This window comes from Amblyomma americanum, chromosome 4, assembly GCF_052857255.1.
Source record: "Amblyomma americanum isolate KBUSLIRL-KWMA chromosome 4, ASM5285725v1, whole genome shotgun sequence".
NCBI classification, from domain to species: domain Eukaryota; kingdom Metazoa; phylum Arthropoda; class Arachnida; order Ixodida; family Ixodidae; genus Amblyomma; species Amblyomma americanum.
In genome coordinates, this window is record NC_135500.1 from 12140824 (window position 1) to 12159285 (window position 18462).

Consider the following 18462-nt stretch of genomic DNA (forward strand, 5'->3'; position numbering starts at 1 on the left):
GATCATATTGAAAGCATTTGATGATGGACTGTTCACACTCATGTCGACGTTAAAATTTCCACCAGCTATTAGAGGTTTAGAGTTATGATTTTGAACCACATAAGCCAGGAACTGATCATAGAACTGTAGAAACGCAGGCAAATCACCATTCGGTGGTCGATAGCACACAGAAAATACATGTCTAGCAGTGCACAGGGTCAGCATTTCATAGTCTGGTGAAAGCACTGTGTAAGAATCAATGATCTGACATTCTACATCCTTTGTGATCAGCAATGACACTCCGCCCCCTCGAGAGTCCGACCGGTTTAGATAGTGGGTATTATAATCAGGCAACCTAAAAATATCACATTCATTAGTGCTCCATATCTCTGTTAACATAATAACCGAAAATTGAAAAGAGGAACCAGTAAATAACTCCTCCAGGGATGACACCTTATTTCTGACAGAACGCGTGTTCATGTGGATACATTTTAAGGGAGATGCGGGAAATGTTGCGACAATTTCATCTACATCATCAGGCAAGTAAAAATTCACTTCGTTATGCCACCTTCTTTTGTTGCAAAAAAAAAAACGCACCCTTTAAAGGTCGTCCAGCTCTCCCTTATCCCTGACGTGAATTGCACTAGCTCCGTCGGCCTTTCGAACAAGGACCTTACCGTTCACGTACCAAACAAACTTATAGCCTTTTTCTTTTGCTGCTTCCTTTGCCGACCGTAGAAGGTCCCTGTTATGCCGAGTCAAGTTTTCTTGAAAGAAAATTGCAGGGGTTTCATTCCGCAGGGCGTTTTTTTTCTTAAGCCATGTGTCCCTGGTTCCCTGCTTAGTGAAACGGACAAGAATTCCCTGCACGTTTTCAATTCAATCAATCAATTTATTTAGCATTTCTTTCAATACAGAAATAAATGCAAGGATAAGAACAAAAAGCTGCTTCTCGAGCAGCTTGACAACGGTTCTTACCCCTTGTTTTCTCTTGACAACGGATAACAGCAGAAATAATACAAAGCTGCGATTAAAAATTGTACGAAGAGCATGCAGTATAGATAGAAATTGTAAACACAAAATATATAGAAACACAAAATACATAATATACATAGTAATTCCATACACAAAATGCCGCATATTAGTAAAAAGTAATAATACCGGTTCAATGTAACTGACAGACATGGATTCAATAAGACGAATACTAATACTTAATCACCAATATTTTGCACACTGAAGAACATCTAACGGCGAAATTGACATATGGCTATACAGGACTACAAACATTTCCTGCTACATTTGCAGGCATAGAAGCGCAGACCACAGTTTTACGACACACAGCTGTAATGCAGCCACCATTGAAAGTACGTGTACAAAAGGCTGCAATAATAAAACAAGATTTCAAAACATTGATGTTACCTTCCTAAATTGTAAGTGAACAAACGCTTAAGGTGTTGTTTCGATAGTGTGTGGATGTCCGTGTTTGAATTATGATAGTTGTTAAGTAAAGTAGGCATAATGTATTGTAGTCTGTTCTGACCATGATTCGTGCGGGAAAATGGCACCAACCATACTTCTCTTGATCTTATATTGTACGGTACCTCGGGTGGTTTTGTTAAATTGCATAATCGTAGAACGTTGTCCTGCCTAGCGGGCAGCCGATGCACGGCTGCAACGTCAGCCTCTTCAAGCTGAGGTATCTGGAGCTTATCAGCTACCTCATTTAGACAGCATATGAGTTTTTCACCCTCCACAACAGGGATTCCATGGACAAGGTTCAGTCGCCTACTTCGGAACTCAAGGTCATTCACCTGACGTTGAAGTTCGGATTCAACGGCTACATGCACTGTCTCTATTTCCTCCAGTTCTGCCACTCTTTTTCTTAACCCTTTGATTTCAGTATCTTGATTAGAAATCTTTTTTTTGAAATTCATCGAATTTCTGCGACAGAAACTGAACTGCCTCTTCCATGCTGTTTACTTTTTCAACTAGAGCTGGCAGGCGCTCAAGTTTTTCGTTGATTGACGCAAGAACTAAGCTTACATCAGTGTCATCCTCACTGCGGCTAGACCGCGAGCCTGCGCTCTTACATGTCACGCATTTCCAGGCCTTCTTAGCTACCTTAGATTTATAGGTTTTTTCTTGCAAACCAGCACATTTCCCGAAGTGGTACATATATGAACACTCACTACATTTCACAGCCCCTTCATCCTGCACAGGCAGCTGACATGATAAACAAATGTCAGACATAGCACAGAAGAATGAAGAAACAAACGAAAATGAAAACCAAAAGCGAGAAAGTTCCACAAGGCAACTGTTATGCAACTGTTATGCAATCCTATTGCATAATTTTATGGCATTGGCAGTAGTGGCAGCAGCGACAGCGTAAAAGAACCATTGAAATGCAAAAGAAAGCTCAGGATTACTAACCTGCAACAGCAGAGTACAAATGTTAGGCGTGCTTCCAGATGCTGCCGCCGCTGCCAAAAGACCGCCGACCGGGAAACGCCCCGCAATTTACAGGCTGCGATGCGTTGAACGGCGCTTGCGCAGACGGTATCCTCGCAGTCGTGAATCCAGAAGCAGAATGCAGCCTATCGCCCGGATTTCGCCGCAGGAACACTTACGATAAGGATGGCCGCCGGAAAATTGTGCTTCTGACGATGCCCCAGTAGGGTCGAATGCAGCACGGCTTGAATGCGGCAACTGCAACAGCAAAGTACAAATGTTAGGCGTGCTTCCAGATGCTGCCGCCGCTGCCAATGAAATCCTAGTCGAAATTATGAGGAAGAAATGGGCTTGGGCAGGGCATGTGATGCGAAGGCAAGACAACCGCTGGTCCTTAAAGGCAACGGAGTGGATTACAAGAGAAGGCAAGCGTAGCAGGGGGGTGTGGGTCCCAATATTATGCTGGCGTATTGAAGAGTAGATCTGGCGATTCATTTGTACGCTTGAAGTCTAAGCACGCTTGAAGAATGGCCTAATTGATGTTTTGAGAAGCACGGCTTTTTCCTTGCAGAGGAGCAGATGTTGGAGATATGGGATGACCATTTAAGATCAGATGTTAAAGACACGCCCAGGTGTCTGTATTCTTCCACTTGACTAATTATGTTGTCCCCAATGCCGTACGTAAATTTCATTTTGTTGATCTTGACGAGCAATGCTCTGTATATGCCACAGGTGGTGCTGTGGCTGGTCCGGGAGTACCTGTCGAGCCGGGGTTATGACTACACGCTGAGCACACTCGCCTGTGAGTCGGGCGTCGGCCCAGAGCCTCTCGCTGCCCGGGACGTGGCCGAGCTGCTGCATGTTCCCGCCGCCACCGAGGGGGGGCCCCTGCTGGAGGGCATTGTGGCGACGCACCTGGCTGACCCGCACGGTGAGCTGGCTGCTCAACTCACTCAGGGAGAATGCCGTTTTGCACAAACCACACTTTACGCCCGCAGTCATGTTTATGTAAACGCCAGTAATGGACATCTGTGAAAAATTTTGTTTACTTATGCCTCATAGTTGCTGAAAAAGGTACACAAACATCCAAAAATGTTGTTTTGCAAAAAACGCCGCTAAATTTAATGAAAGCTGTTTTATTAACCAAAACTCCAATTGACAGAAGTAGAGTTTAAACAAAAGAGCTACAGAACGGGCCCTAGTGGATAAAAGATGTTCTACGAACAAGGCCAAATTCTAAACCGAAACCAAAACCTCAGTTTCTGATAAAAAAATTTCAGAGTATTGAATTTTTGCAAATATCCGAAACGAAGAGACCACTTCTTAAGGGTACACAGAGCAAAAGACGAAGGCGGAAGGCAGAGGAAACACAGGATAGCGCTGACTCACAACAGAAGGATTGATCACAGGAACCAAGATAATGTAAGGAAAACGCGGCCAATAAGAAAACAACCAAAAGCACTTGTTGCTGTGTGGTGTCAAGGTATAGAACCTCTCTGTCATGCAGGAATACAGACGGCTTGCTGACACTCAACTTTGTTTTTCTTCATGTGAAATGCTTCCATAATCTCTCGTGTTAATCGGGCCCAGTGTCTGAACAATGCATCGCCATAATGCAATAATGGAAGCAAGAATTTCAGTCTCTGAAGTGGCCAACTAGATTAGTATATTTATCTGCATTCAATGCATGCACCTGTTTTTTTAGACGCGTGTTAATGCAACGCCTGAACATGACGCCTGAACGCCCAAATTTAATATTTTAATCTCCATAAATGCTCGTTTGCAGCCGATGATGTCGCAACGTAGCGGCCTTTTCCGGCAGCGGAAATGAGGTGGCATGGGCGCTGGCTTTCTGATTAGTTCTGTCCAGGCATACAGTTTCTTACTATTAACTAGAGGGAAAGGTGGCGGCGCTGCGCCTCAGCCACCATGGGCGCTCAAAGCATCATGGGGCGGTGAACCACTTGGTGCGGGAGAGTCAGTTTTTTTTTGGGGAACATAGAGTGGCGTTACGGAGATGTCCCATTTCGTCCGCGGCGCGCCCCGCGTGCAGACGACTTTGGCGCGAACGCAGTGCGCAAAAGCCATAGTAGCGAAAACGCAACAGCACACGACGCCAATAAAAGATTTTCTCTTCCTAGGTGCCATGAAAAAACCTCTTAAAGTGTTGAAGCGACAAGATAAAAAAACACATTTATTTTTAAAAGTGCGCCTCTTAAGCACGAAATATTGGCTTTTGTGGTCTGCAATACTTTGCCAACAGGAGAGCAATCCAGCGCTTATTTTGGGCAAACTTTGCATTTACATGCTTTTCTGCTTGTTTGTAAGACGAAAAGCGCGAAAAAAAAACACGAACGCAAAGAAAGACGAAGGACAAGCGCTAACTTCCAACTTATGTTTATTAGAAACATCGAAAGATATATAGGCACATGAAAGGGGGAAGACAAACTAACAATGACAGCAGCATACAAAAAGTCATGTCACTCATACCCGCTCAGATACATCATCTCCTTTTTTGAAAGGCCGATTGACGGCGTGCTTACGCAACCACTGCCCGTCCTATCAATCTCTAGCGCCTCTGATATCTCCCTTGTGATTTGCGAAGGATGCCGGTCGATAATTACAGATTGTGGGAAGTCCGCAGCACAATGGCCGCCACCCTCATATTCACAGTCACGGCAGTGAATTGCCAAAGTTTCCCGCATTTGTTTCACATTGTTGGCATGTTCTCGGAAACGCTCGTTCACGCATCGTCTACTCTGACCGATGTAAAAACGGCCGCATGTCAGTGGTATCTTATGAACTATGCCTTCAGTACAATCAACTTACCTGTTCGCATGTCGTATCCTGCAGCCTGAATCTTGTTCTCCCGATGGGTTCGTCAGCCTACAGAGCCTGCTCAGTTTGTGAGGTGCTGAAAGCACCACGTTGATATTCATTCTCCGGGCAATCTTCTTGAGATTGTGGGACAAAGTGTGAATATACGGCAAGACAACGACACCCTTTTCATCTGGTTTTTCTTTTTCAACTTTGCCACTGTCATCCTTTTGCTTCTTGATGATGCCCTCCGCCACAGCACAAAGTAGATGGGGGGGATAGCCGCTCGCCCTTAGGCGATCAATCTGCCTCCAGAAACTATCTCCAACTAAGCGGATGCAGTACTTTTCTAGGGCATTGGACAGGCAGGTTTTCACAATTCCTCTTTTTACAAGCTTCGTGTGCGCCGAAGCAAAAGATAGCAGCGCTTTCTTACCTCGCGGCTCGTATACCCAGCACACATGCGAATCTGAGCAAACAAGCCTGAGGTCCAAGAACCTAAGGGACGACCCATCGGGAACCTCGTGGGGTAAAACAAGCGGCTTTAGGCCAGCCTCAAAAATGGCTAATGTGCGTGCTACTTCCTCTTCAAAGCCGGGATAGTTCACATTTAAATATACTAAAAAGTCACCTACATACCGAAAGGTTCGTAAGACTTTTGAGTCTGCAAGGGAGTCGGCCAAGGCCCTGTCAAGTTGCGCTACAAATATATCACTCAAAATAGGAGCGATGCTTGGCCCTATGCAAATTCCTTCTTTTTGTATGAAGACGTCATCGCACCATGTTACAGCCGGGGACTGTAGATATATAGAACGCATTTCCAGGAACCCGCCTACACTGACACCAGCTGAGTTTTGAAATATGACAGCCCCAAACTTAACATTGCACTCCTAGACAGGCTGCAGTAGGCCTTCGTGCGGTAGAGAATAAAACGGGTCTTTTATGTCAATAGAAAAAACTTTGCAGCACATCCCACTCTGGCTAAATGTGGTCGAATAACCATGATGCTGTGGGTGTGGAGCCTTGTGATTGGTTGTTGTTGGCTGTGTCAATAAAACTGTGGGGAATGGGCGTGGGCCCGACTTTTTCAAGTGGCAGTCTTCAGTGGCCCTGTCCGGTGCGCGGACGCCTGGCCTTGCCTGGCCGACTTGGAAGGTGTAAGTGCACCACACCACATATGGCGACGAGGAAAACCGAGTGAGTGACGTTTGCTTCGACTGGCCCCGCGTCTTCGCTGCTCCGCTCCTCCGTCTTCTGAAACCTTGTTCCCGCGCCCGGTTCGTCTGCACTGCCGTCGTTCAAAGTTTTGCAGGCGCTGTCGGCCGGGGGTAGGCACCGGAACGCAAAGCGGCTCTCGTTGGAGCGGAGGGACAACGCCAACATTTTAACTATGAAGAAACCAGTCAAGCGTCCGCAGTCGCCGTCACAAGCACTTCCGCAGTCTCCGGTATTAATTGTAGCGGCTTCATCGGCCGAGCACTGCACTGAAGCAACGATCACAGATGAATATACACATTTCGTCAAGAGCTTGGACCTGCTGTTTGCAGACACAACCGATTTCATCGTCGGGAGACATCATTTCTTCAGGAGGCTTCAACTGCCGGGTGGGCCATTTACCCAGTATGTAGCGGCAGTTAAACGCTGACGTGCGACTTTGCTTCGACGTTCGACGAGCGCGTCGGAGATCAGATCATCGAAGGAGTAGCAAACCCAGCTTTTCGCGAACGTTTTTTCAAAGCAGGCCGACCACTTACGTCTACCAAGGCAGAAGAAATTGGCAAAGCTTTAGAAGCCGTACAATTAGCAAATGCATCAGGGAACGCCGGTTCATCGCGTCGGCGAACCTACAATGGAAACTCCGACGTTCGAAGAGCAAGCAACTTCGGGACTTGGAGTGCCCGCTCGTGAGCAAGATGGCGTACGGCACAGCTACACAGCGTCGGATTTCCACCATGGCGGCCGAGGAAGAAGCAGCCAAGATGGACGGCGCCCGCAGTTCGAGTGAGGAAGCCAGCATTGGAAGTCGTCGACCGTTTTGCTACCGTTGTGGCTCTTCCAAACATGGTGGAAACGCAAGAAACTGTCCAGCCTAGAATCGACGTTGCAATAATTGTGCGGAAATTGGACACTTCGCGGTAGATTTCCGCTTACAGCATCAATCCTCAGGACTTGGCTCGTCGCAGGCACCGGTTTCCACCTTGGAGGATGTACATATGCCGAATATGTACATCCTGAATATGTTAACTACCGCCCCATCTCGTTAACAAGTGTGCCATGCAAAACCATGGAACATGTCATTTATTCCCATGTAATGAATTTTCTTGGCTATTAATTTTTTTAATCCTGCCCAACATGGCTTCCGTAAGAACCTATCCTGCGACACACAATTAGCTTTTTTCATCCATGACTTGCATGTGAACCTTGACTGTAACCTACAAGCTGACGCAATATTCCTGGACTTCGCGAAAGCTTTTGACAAAGTACCTCACAAACGCTTGCTACTAAAACTTTCATGGTTAAACCTTCATCCTAACATATTGCAGTGGATAAGCGAATTCCTTGCTAACCGCACCCAGTATGTTTACGTTAACGACCAAGCCTCTAGTTCTCTTCCCGTAACATCAGGTGTACCGCAAGGATCAGTCCTTGGCCCGCTAATATTCTTAATATACATTAATGACCTACCAACGCATGTTTCTTGTAACGTCCGTATTTTTGCCGATGACTGTGTCATCTATCGCACGATGAATAACGCCTTTGATCAGTTTGCCCTCCAGAATGACTTAATCAGCATACAGGACTGGTGTAACCAATGGCTCATGGAACTAAACCTCGATAAATGTAAACTCGTGTCATTTAACCGAAAACGTAATCCTCTCCTCTTCCCGTATAAAATCTCGCACGTGTACGGTAGAATTAACTCAGACTTAGAAATACCACTGGGTAACATTCTGCAATGATCTAACCTGGAACGCGGATGTGACAAAAGTCATATCATCCGCTAGCAGAAGCCTTGGATTCTTAAAACGACACCTACGCCATGCGCCACAAAACGTAAAATTACTTGCCGTTCTAAATTAGAATACGCCTCTGCTATGTGGAGCCCTAACCAAAATTATCTAACAAATTCCTTAGACTCAGTACATAGTCGAGCCACAAGATTCATATATTCGTGCTATTCATATAATGTCAGTATATCGTCATTAAAAGCAGAGGCAGGCTTAACATCTCTAGCTTGTAGACGTCGTATCACTAGTATGTGCTTGTTTCATAAATTTTATTACAGCTCACTTCGTCATTCGCCGTACATCAATCCGCCGGCACGCATTTCCCCCCGCATTGGTCATCCCCTTCAAGTTGCTCGGCCTCGTACGCGCACTGCTACATTTGCATCGTCATTCTTTCCACGATCAGCCATGGACTGGAACAGCCTTCCACACATCGCCGCAGTCACCTGTCCATCAAACTTTGTGAATTGTTTAGAGACTATATTTAACAGCGAATAATTCATGTATCTTACGTGTTTTCTTTGTTTATTAAATCTGTTTTATACATGCAACCCACCCCTTATGTAACACCCCCAATCCCGGGGCCTTTAAGGTAATAAAGTGAAGTGAAGTGAAATTATCCGCATATTCTGGGCATAGAATTGCCACAAAATAAGTAAGAGATAATAGTTACCGTAAACTTTCAAGGGAGCCCAGTCCCTCTACTTATCGACACTGGCGCTGCTGTCTCTCTTGTGAACAATGCTGATTTTCGGAAATATTTTGCTCGCTTCTGCACCTCGTCGTCAACACTAGCTCTTCGAGACTACTCCGGCAAGTTGATTTCCGCTCTGGGCATCTTCGAAGCTGACGTATACAGTACAACGATACTCAAGCATCGTTGACTTTTCTTGTCACTCGATACGAATTTTCGTTGCTTGGCCTTGACGCAAACCGCAAATCAATGAGATCAGGTCAACCCTCACTTGTATTCATGCCACTTTTCATCCGTTCGAGCCTTGTTTCCAAGTGAGCTCGGCTTTGTCAAGGACGAACACACGTTCCTCCCGTCAGTGCGAAGCTGAGACGCCTTCCGCTGACAACAGGTCTCCGACGTGCCTGGATTGCGAACACATCATCGAACGCGTCGACGCATCGGAGTGGGTGGTCGTAAAGAAGGATGGCTCCCTTCGCCTGTGTATGGACTGGCGGGAGCCCAACAAAGCCATCGACGGCTACACACTTCCGCATATGGAGGAACTTTTGTACTTGCTCGCAGCAGCTACGTGGTTCTCAAAGCTGGACTTGGCTTGAGCATAACATGAAGTGAGACTAACAGAAACAAGTCATGAGTGTATCAGATTTAAAAGAGTGTTTTGGATTAGCTTCCGCCCCAGCTACATTTAAAAAGCTTATGTGACACGTGTTGAAGCGTTGTACGGGCGTAGTGGGCTATTTGGATGCCATTTTGGTGTGGGGACGGACTAAGTCGGAGCACGATCGCAACTTGCAGGATGTGCTGTCTCGCATTTCCAAAGCGGGAATGAAACTGAATCAGAAATGTTTTTTTTTGTAGTAATGGAACTCACATTTTTATCGAGCGGATCAGTCAGCGACACATATCGCGTGTCTCTTACTGCCCAAAGTGGGCTCAGCGTTTATTCAGCACTGGTTGTGTACCAGATATGCAGAGGAAGAGGACGCCCTTTCCACATGGGGACTTGCCGCGAACACAGTGCGCGCCACACGCAGCGCTGATAGTGATACAGATTACGATACATCCCCCTTTGGAAACAAAAAAAAAAATCGCATGACAAGGATAACTTTTTAGCTTTGGAAAATAGTGAAATCAAAATATATTTGGGCATCAAAACCACATCAAAGATCAGTGCACTTAATATAGTCACGGCACTTGTTCATAGTTCTCGTCACAAATTAAGCGCCGAGGTGGTCGACGTTGTCTTGTAGTCCTTCCTGGAGCCACCGCCTGCTGTGGACGTATCGGCAGAGTGCTCGCTGTGCAGTCTTGGTTTCGCGCCGCATCCGGGTCGTGTTGCGTGCACGCAGGGGCAGCGCATTCTTGAAAACAGTCTTCGTCGTCCTGGTGGGGACCGCGTGGGCGGAAAGATTCTTCAGTCATGACTACATATGACCTTGGTTGACCAGACGACCGGAGAACCTGAGCCTTTTTTTGTCCATGCGCCGTCTTTTATTCTGACTGTGTCGCCGTCATTGAGTGGTTCGAGTGGCCCTCTTGAGTAGTCTTTTTGCTGGCGTTTGTCAACACGTTGGCTTTGTCCGACCTGAACGGCTGGGAGTTGTTCGCAGCGGACGTCCTTGTGATATTTCGGCTGGTGCCCGGCCGCATACCAGTGCAGTTGACCTGTAGGCGAGAAGACCAAGTCGAAAGTCCTGTTTAGCTTTACTCGTTTTCTTCAAGATTCTCTTGACTACTTGTACCCCCCTTTTCGGCGAGCCCGTTGGAGCGGGGACAATACGGGCTGGCAGTTACGTGCTTAAAATCGTAGACCCGTGAAAAAATTGCTAATTGGCTACTGGAAAACTGAGGTCCGTTGTCAGAGCATACCTCTACAAGTATGCCATATCTGGAAAATATGGCACTTGCTGCATCCACAATACTTTTTGCTGAAGTGTCTGCGAGCTGTCGGACTTGGGCAAAATTTGACAGACCATCGTAAATGCATAAATATGACCTACCTGCGTGGCTGAAAATGTCCATGCCGACGCGGTACCATGGTTGGTCTGGAACCGGGCGCATAATCGAAGGCTCCTGTGGCAACTTGTATGCGTATTTTTTACATACAGGACGTGCCTGTACAAACGTCTCGATATTTGTGTTCATACCTGGCCAGAATACCAGGCGCCGTGCCCTTTCTTTGCATTTTTTAATTCCTATGTGGCCTTGAACTCTTGCAGCATATCGCGTCTCATACTGGCCGGAATGACAATCTTGCACCCTTTCACGAGGACCCGTTTTACTTCCGATAGCTCAGTAGCAGAAGACTTCAACGGCCCTTCAATTGGTTCCCCGTTCTGCAGGTGCTCTAGAACAGCGGCTGGCTGTGCGTCGTCCCGTGTCTCGGAAGGCAGTTTGTCCCACGTGGTTTCACTGACGCGAGAATCGGCCACACTCACTGCGTGCACTTCGACGTCGTCGTCGGTGTGATCTGCTGCGCCCGTGACGGAAGCCCTTGACAGCATGTCCGGCAGCAAAAGTTCTTTTTCCTGGAACATAGCGTACGGAAATGTCATAACATAACAGACAAAAAAAACCGCTGTAATCTGGGTGGCATGTCACCGATCGCCTTTTGGGAGAGAAATTAACGGACGATAGTCTGCCTCAACGACAACCTGCCGCCCATACACGAAATGGTTGAATCTTTCGCAGCCGAAAACGATGGCCATTGCTTCCTTTTCAATTTGTGAATAGCGTTGCTGCGTCTCTGTAAGCACTCGGGAGGCGTAAGCAACCGGCTTCCATGTGCCGCTGCGATGCTGCAGCAGGGCAGCACCAATTCCGTTTTTGATGCATCGCAAGATACCTTGGTTTCTTTATCAGGGCCAAACACTGATAGCAAGGGCTGCCTGCTAAGGTTGTCGCACAGCACTCTCCACTCTTTTTCGTGATTTGCTAACCATTCGAAAACGTCTTTTTTTTAGCAAGCTTCTAAGAAGCGTTGTCCTTTCCACGAGCGCTGGAAGAAATTTTCCGAAATAGTTCACGACACCCAGCATGCGTTGAACAGCTAGCTTATCGCTCGGTGGTGGCATAGGCAGCATGCACTCGACAAGGGACGAGCTTAGACAGATTCCCTCTTCGTTTATCACGCCACCGAGGAATTCAGTTTGTTGAATGCCAAATGCACACTTTGCTGGATTGAACGTTAGCCCCGCACATTCTGCCGCTTCTAGCACTGTTCTGACACGTTGGTCGTGCTCTTGCCGGGATTTGCCCCCACACGAGTATGTCATCGGATTATACCCTAACGCCAGGAAGCGCGTCAAAAATTTAATTTGGGGTTTGCTGGAATACTTCGGACGCTGATGATATTCGAAAGGGCAGTCACAAAAACGAACAGCGGCCAAAGGGCGTTGCGAAAGTGCGTATTCTAGAAGTTTCCTCATCTAAGGGAATTTGGTGAAATCCTGCGTTTGCGTCTAGGCGAGTGAATACCTTTGCGCCGGCCTCGGCCTCTATGTCCTCCCGCCTCGGCATTGCGTAGTAGTGCTCGCGCTTGAGGCACTCATCTTCCTGGGGTCCATGCATACTCGCAGTTTCCCGTCCTTCTTTCGTACGATAACAAGAGGACTCACGTAGTCTGTTGGCTTTCTCAATTATTCCGGCTTGCTCCTTGCGTGCCAACTCGTCTCGAAGTGGCTCTTCTAAGGCCAGGGGTACTCGGCCTGGTCTGTGAACCATTGGCACGGCGTCCTTGCGAAACACCATGTGGTAGACGCGTTTTACGCAGCCGGTGCCAGTGACGAAAGTTGACGGCCACTTCTTCAGAGCTGTTCCGCGACACGCTGTTCATTCGTGAAATCAGTCCCAGGTGTTCACTCGCCTCAAGACCTAGGATGGCTTGGCGCCCTTTTAGTGCCACGAAAAAGCTCAATATGGCAACGCGATCGTTTAGAACGACTTTTGTACGCATGTTGCCAATGTGCTTGATTACATCTCCGCCATAGGAGCGTGAAGTAGCACTGCCAGGGTACAGGGGCGGCTGTGGGTTCATTTTGCTGTATATTCCATAAGGCAGCAAATTTGCTTGCGATCCGGTGTCAACTTTTAAATGAACTGCCAAGTTTTTGATTAGGATTTGCACCATCCAGTCATGTTTGCTTGACAAGTTTCTTGCGGATACGTCGAGTATCTCGAAATCATCTGCGCCGCAGCTCGCCAACTATTGCCGTCGCTTTACAACACCTGGCGGAGGGTTTTTTTCGCTGACATCTCTGGCAAGTTCGGCCAAATGCCGGGCAGCTTCTTGGGGCGTGTGCTCCGCCGCAATTTCGGCACACATAAAGTGTCTGTTGTTCTCGGACTTTGCTGCTTGCGCTAGCCTTGTCGATTGGATGCACTTGGTGCTCTTGGCTCCACACTTGCTGGTGAGTTCCTGCTGTTTCAGCTGCTTTACAGGCTTGTTCTGCTTGCTGCTAAGTCAAGTTGTTGTCAGCGAGGAGCTTTTCACGCACCCTGTCGTCATGCATCCCGAATACTATTTGGTCCCTCACCATGAATTCCGTGAAAGCGCCAAAGTTACAAGCACGTGCTTGATTTTCCAGGTCTCGCAGGAAATCGCCAGCAGCTTGGGTTCTTTTCCTGAATATATACCGCTCGTGCACCTCATTCGTCTGCGTAATGCAACACTAATCAGTTTTTTTTCACCACTGTGGCATAGTCGTCGTTCTTCTCGCCTTCTGCAGACGTGAAGGTGCTAAAGACTTCAATAGCCTCTGCGCCGGCGACGCCTAAAAGCAGCGCCGTTTTCTTAGACTCAGATCGAGGCTTTTCGGCAACCTCTGAAGCACACAAGAAAATTTGAAACCTTTGTTTGAAGAGCTGCCAGTTCTTTCGCAGGTCGCCTGTTGTACAAAGCGGATCCGGTGGTTTGAAGAAATCCATTTTGCTCTACTGTATCCTTCGTCTTCATGCGTTGTGCAAGCAGTGCATTGCCGAGCTAACACCACTTCTGACACCATGTATCGAGCGGATCAGTCAACAACACATCATGTGTCACTTGCTGGCCAAAGTGGGCTCAACGTTTTTTCAGCACTGGTTTTATGCCAGATATGCAGAGGAAGGGGACGCCCTTTCCACATGGGGGCGTATCTTGCTACGAACACAGTGCGCGCCACACACAGCCCTGATAGTGATACAGATTACGATACAACATTTTTGGGACACGACCTGTCGGCCCAGGGTATTTCTCCCATGTAATCAAAAGTCAAAGCAATAATTGATACACCTCCCCCTAAGAACGTAAAGTCGCTGCAGTCATTCCTAGGTCTAGCCGGCTACTGCGCTAAGTTCCTGCATCATTGTGCAGATTTAGTGGAACCGTTGCGGGAAATGCTAGGACAAGGTTGATCATTTGAATGGGCGTTGGAAGCTCAGAAGAATTTTGTTCAACTTCAATCAACTTTATTCAGCATTTTTTGTCCTGAAGAACAGAAAAAAAAATGCTGGGGTAGGAGCAAAAAGCCACAAACTCAGTAGCTTGACGAGGCTCCCACCCCTAATTGACAAGGCCAACAGACTGTCACGTTATTACACACACACACACACACACACACACACACACACACACACACACACACACACACACACACACACACACACACACACACACACACACACACACACACACACACACACACACACACACACACACACACACACACACACACACACACACACACACACACACACACACACACACACACACACACACACACACACACACACACACACACACACACACACACACACACACACACACACACACACACACACACACACACACACACACACACACACACACACACACACACACACACACACACACACACACACACACACACACACACACACACACACACACACACACACACACACACACACACACACACACACACACACACACACACACACACACACACACACACACACACACACACACACACACACACACACACACACACACACACACACACACACACACACACACACACACACACACACACACACACACACACACACACACACACACACACACACACACACACACACACACACACACACACACACACACACACACACACACACACACACACACACACACACACACACACACACACACACACACACACACACACACACACACACACACACACACACACACACACACACACACACACACACACACACACACACACACACACACACACACACACACACACACACACACACACACACACACACACACACACACACACACACACACACACACACACACACACACACACACACACACACACACACACACACACACACACACACATGCAGGACTTAGAACCAGCGAAAAAAAGTATGCAATGGAATGTGCAGTAAGACAGGTGCTATATCTGAAATAGTTTTGATGTGAGAAATGAACATGTATCTGTGTTAACTCGTCGCAGACTATTTATACATATGAAGATTACAATTCAATGCACAGAAAATGAAGGAAACATATCTAGCAGGAAAACAAGAAAATCGCGTCAACAGCTCCAAAGGGTCAAATATAATCGGGTGTATACAAGTTCACATAATAGAAGCAGGAAAATAGACGATGATAAAAAGATACAATACATCCGCAATACAAAAACAGTTTGTGTCGGAGAAACATAATTAAACTCATATGTCTTCAAGAATAAGGTATTTCTGCCACTTGTATTTGCTGAGGTTATGTATATCTATATTTTTATTTTGTAGGAAATTCAAATATGTAGGCATGTGGTACTGCAGCATGTGCCGACCCTGATTAGTGCGGGAAGAAGGTATAGACCAGTGTTCTCTGTTTCTGAATATGTAGGGCACTTCTAAAGGTCGATGTAAATTACATAAGTTGAGGAAAGTTTCGTTGTTAGTTTGAACACTGTGTTTGTACTTCATAATGAGGTTAAGTTTATGTATGTGGTGTATGGGGAGTACATTAAACGAAGCAAAAAGTTCTCTTGTATGGGCGTCATATGAGGCATTTGCTACATGACGAATTGCTTTCTTTTGTAATAGAATCAATTTGGTAAGGTTGGATTGAGTTGTGTCCGTCCATACAAGACTGCAGTAGTTAATATGGGGAGCGAAAATTGAATTATAAAGGATTAACTTAATTTTAGTCGGAAGCATCGTTCTAAACTTACACAGTACGCCACAAGCTCTTGCCAGGTTTCCCGCCACGCGTTCCACGTGGGCATTCCAGTTTAGATGTTGAATGAACGTCACACCCAATGTTTTTATTTCTTTAACGACTTTTATTTGTTCGGAACCGAGTTTTATGTCGATATCCCGACTGATAACCTTTTGTACAGGAGTAAATAATATGGCTCTTGTTTTAGCAACGTTAATTTGTAAACTATTTATTTGAGTCCATTGAGAGAATTTTTCAAGTGTAACATTTGCGAAATCAGTGAGTTCTTCAATACTGGCTGACTGGAAAAAAATGCTTGTGTCGTCTGCATAAATGATGTAAGATGCAAGTGTGCTGGTGTTTACTATATCATTTATGTAAATATTAAATAAAACCGGTCCGAGTATACTGCCTTGCGGCACACCTGAAGTGACATTTAATAGGGAAGAGTGAGCTTTGTTAATCACGACGCATTGTTTACGGTGGTTTAAATATGACTTGAGAAGGTTACCAGAAACTCCTCGAAATCCATAATGCTCTAACTTTGTAGATAAAATTTTGTGGTCAATTCTGTCAAATGCTTTCGAGAAATCGATCAGAATACCTAGGGTCATTTTGTTATTTTCAAACCCTCTAAGTATTAATTCCTTCTGCGTCAACAAAGCTAATTCAGTGGACATACCTCGACGGAACCCAAATTGCTGTGGAGATAAAAGCTTGTGCTTATCACAGAAACTGGTGATTCGCTTGCATATTATTTTTTCTAGACCTTTGGAAAAAACGGGTAACACTGAGATCGGTCGATAATTTGAAAAGTTATTTTGATCGCCTGATTTATATATCACTCCTACTCTTGCACACTGCATAATATCTGGAAAGGTACCAGTATGTAAACACGTATTGTAAATGTGACAAAGAGCTGGAGTCAGCAGGTCTAAGACGTATTTAACGGGTTTAATTTCAAGATCATCAATGTCCCGGGCTTTACTATTCTTTAAGGACATAAAGGTAGAGTAAATTTCTTCATCAGTAGTCGGTTCAAAAAAGGCAGATTTAGGATTGGGTGCACCTAAATATTTTTTAATTTCAGCGCTGTCTTGTATAAGTGTTCCCGAGGAAATATTTGTAAAGTATTTGTTAAACTCGTCCGCTAGGTCCTTCCCTTCTAGTGTTTTAGCATTTACTGTTAGTTGAAGTACTTGATTGTTGCGTGTGCCAGTATTCAATATTTTGTTAAGTTCGCGCCATAGAACATCAGTCTGACTAGTTGAATTGTTAAATAAGTTTTCAAAATACGCATTTTTCGTTTTACGCAAAGTGGTTGTGACAGAATTTCTGTATTTTTTGAAAGCTGCGAGGTCATCTAAGCTCCTTGTCTTCACGAACTTTGCGTATAGTTGTTCCTTTCTCTTAATCATTTTAAAGCACTCATCTGTCATCCAAGGCTTGCGTAACTTTTTAGATTTGTTTACATTTTTCAGCCTAAAACATGTGTGATAGCATGACTTAAATAATGAGAGAAATATTTCATATGCTTGCTGAGCATTTTGGCACGCAAAAACCGGACTCCATTTTATACTGCTTATTTCATTCCTAAACACCTCTAGGGTCCTGGAACTTATATCTCTGACAGTGTACGAATCGGAGTGGCTAATCTTTCTCTTAAGAAATGTATTACATTTGTAGATCATGTATATAGGAAAGTGATCACTTAGTCCCGTAATTATTCGGCCCGACTTAACACAGTCACTCATATTATTAGTCACAAATACATCTAAAAGGCTCTCTGAATGATCGGTGATTCGTGTTGGCTCTGTTATGACATTGCCACAAGATAAAGAAGTAAGCAAAATTTGAAATTCACGCGAGGCAGCAGTGTTACCCAACAGATTAATGTTACAGTCACCACCTATAATGATTTGCAGCTTATTTGTAATTGTGAAATTCAAGAGCGTTTCTAAAAACTTAAAAAAAGCGGTTTATGTTCCCATTAGGTGGTCGGTAAATGACAGCAAACAACTTATTTTCACTTTGAGTTGTTATAACCTCGTAATCAGCATTAATTTCAGAAAAGTCTGGCTGTACAGCACATGCGAATTGTTTTGATACCAGCTGTAGTACATCGCCACCACGTCGGTGGGACCTATTCAGAAAAAAACTCTCGTATCCCGGGAGATTCAAAACATCAGCTGTAGAAGAATACCACGTTTCGGTAACCATAATAACTTGAAACTTGAAACGGAATTCGGCAAGAAAAATAACCAGTTCGTCGTTTTTCTTTCGCGCACTTTGGGCGTTGCAATGCAGACTCTGATATAACT

The 18462-nt window shown here is 45.6% G+C and overlaps 1 protein-coding gene across 6 annotated transcripts in view; it reads left to right on the forward strand.

Moving 5' to 3' along the window:
- Positions 1-18462, forward strand: part of LOC144127797 (uncharacterized) — a 468909-nt gene that overhangs the window by 303517 nt on the left and 146930 nt on the right. For all 6 annotated transcript variants that reach the window (XM_077660710.1, XM_077660711.1, XM_077660712.1 and 3 more), the window contains one exon: positions 3160-3358. In XM_077660710.1, coding sequence (XP_077516836.1) covers positions 3160-3358 — 199 coding nt within the window. The remainder of the gene's footprint in view (positions 1-3159; positions 3359-18462) is intronic.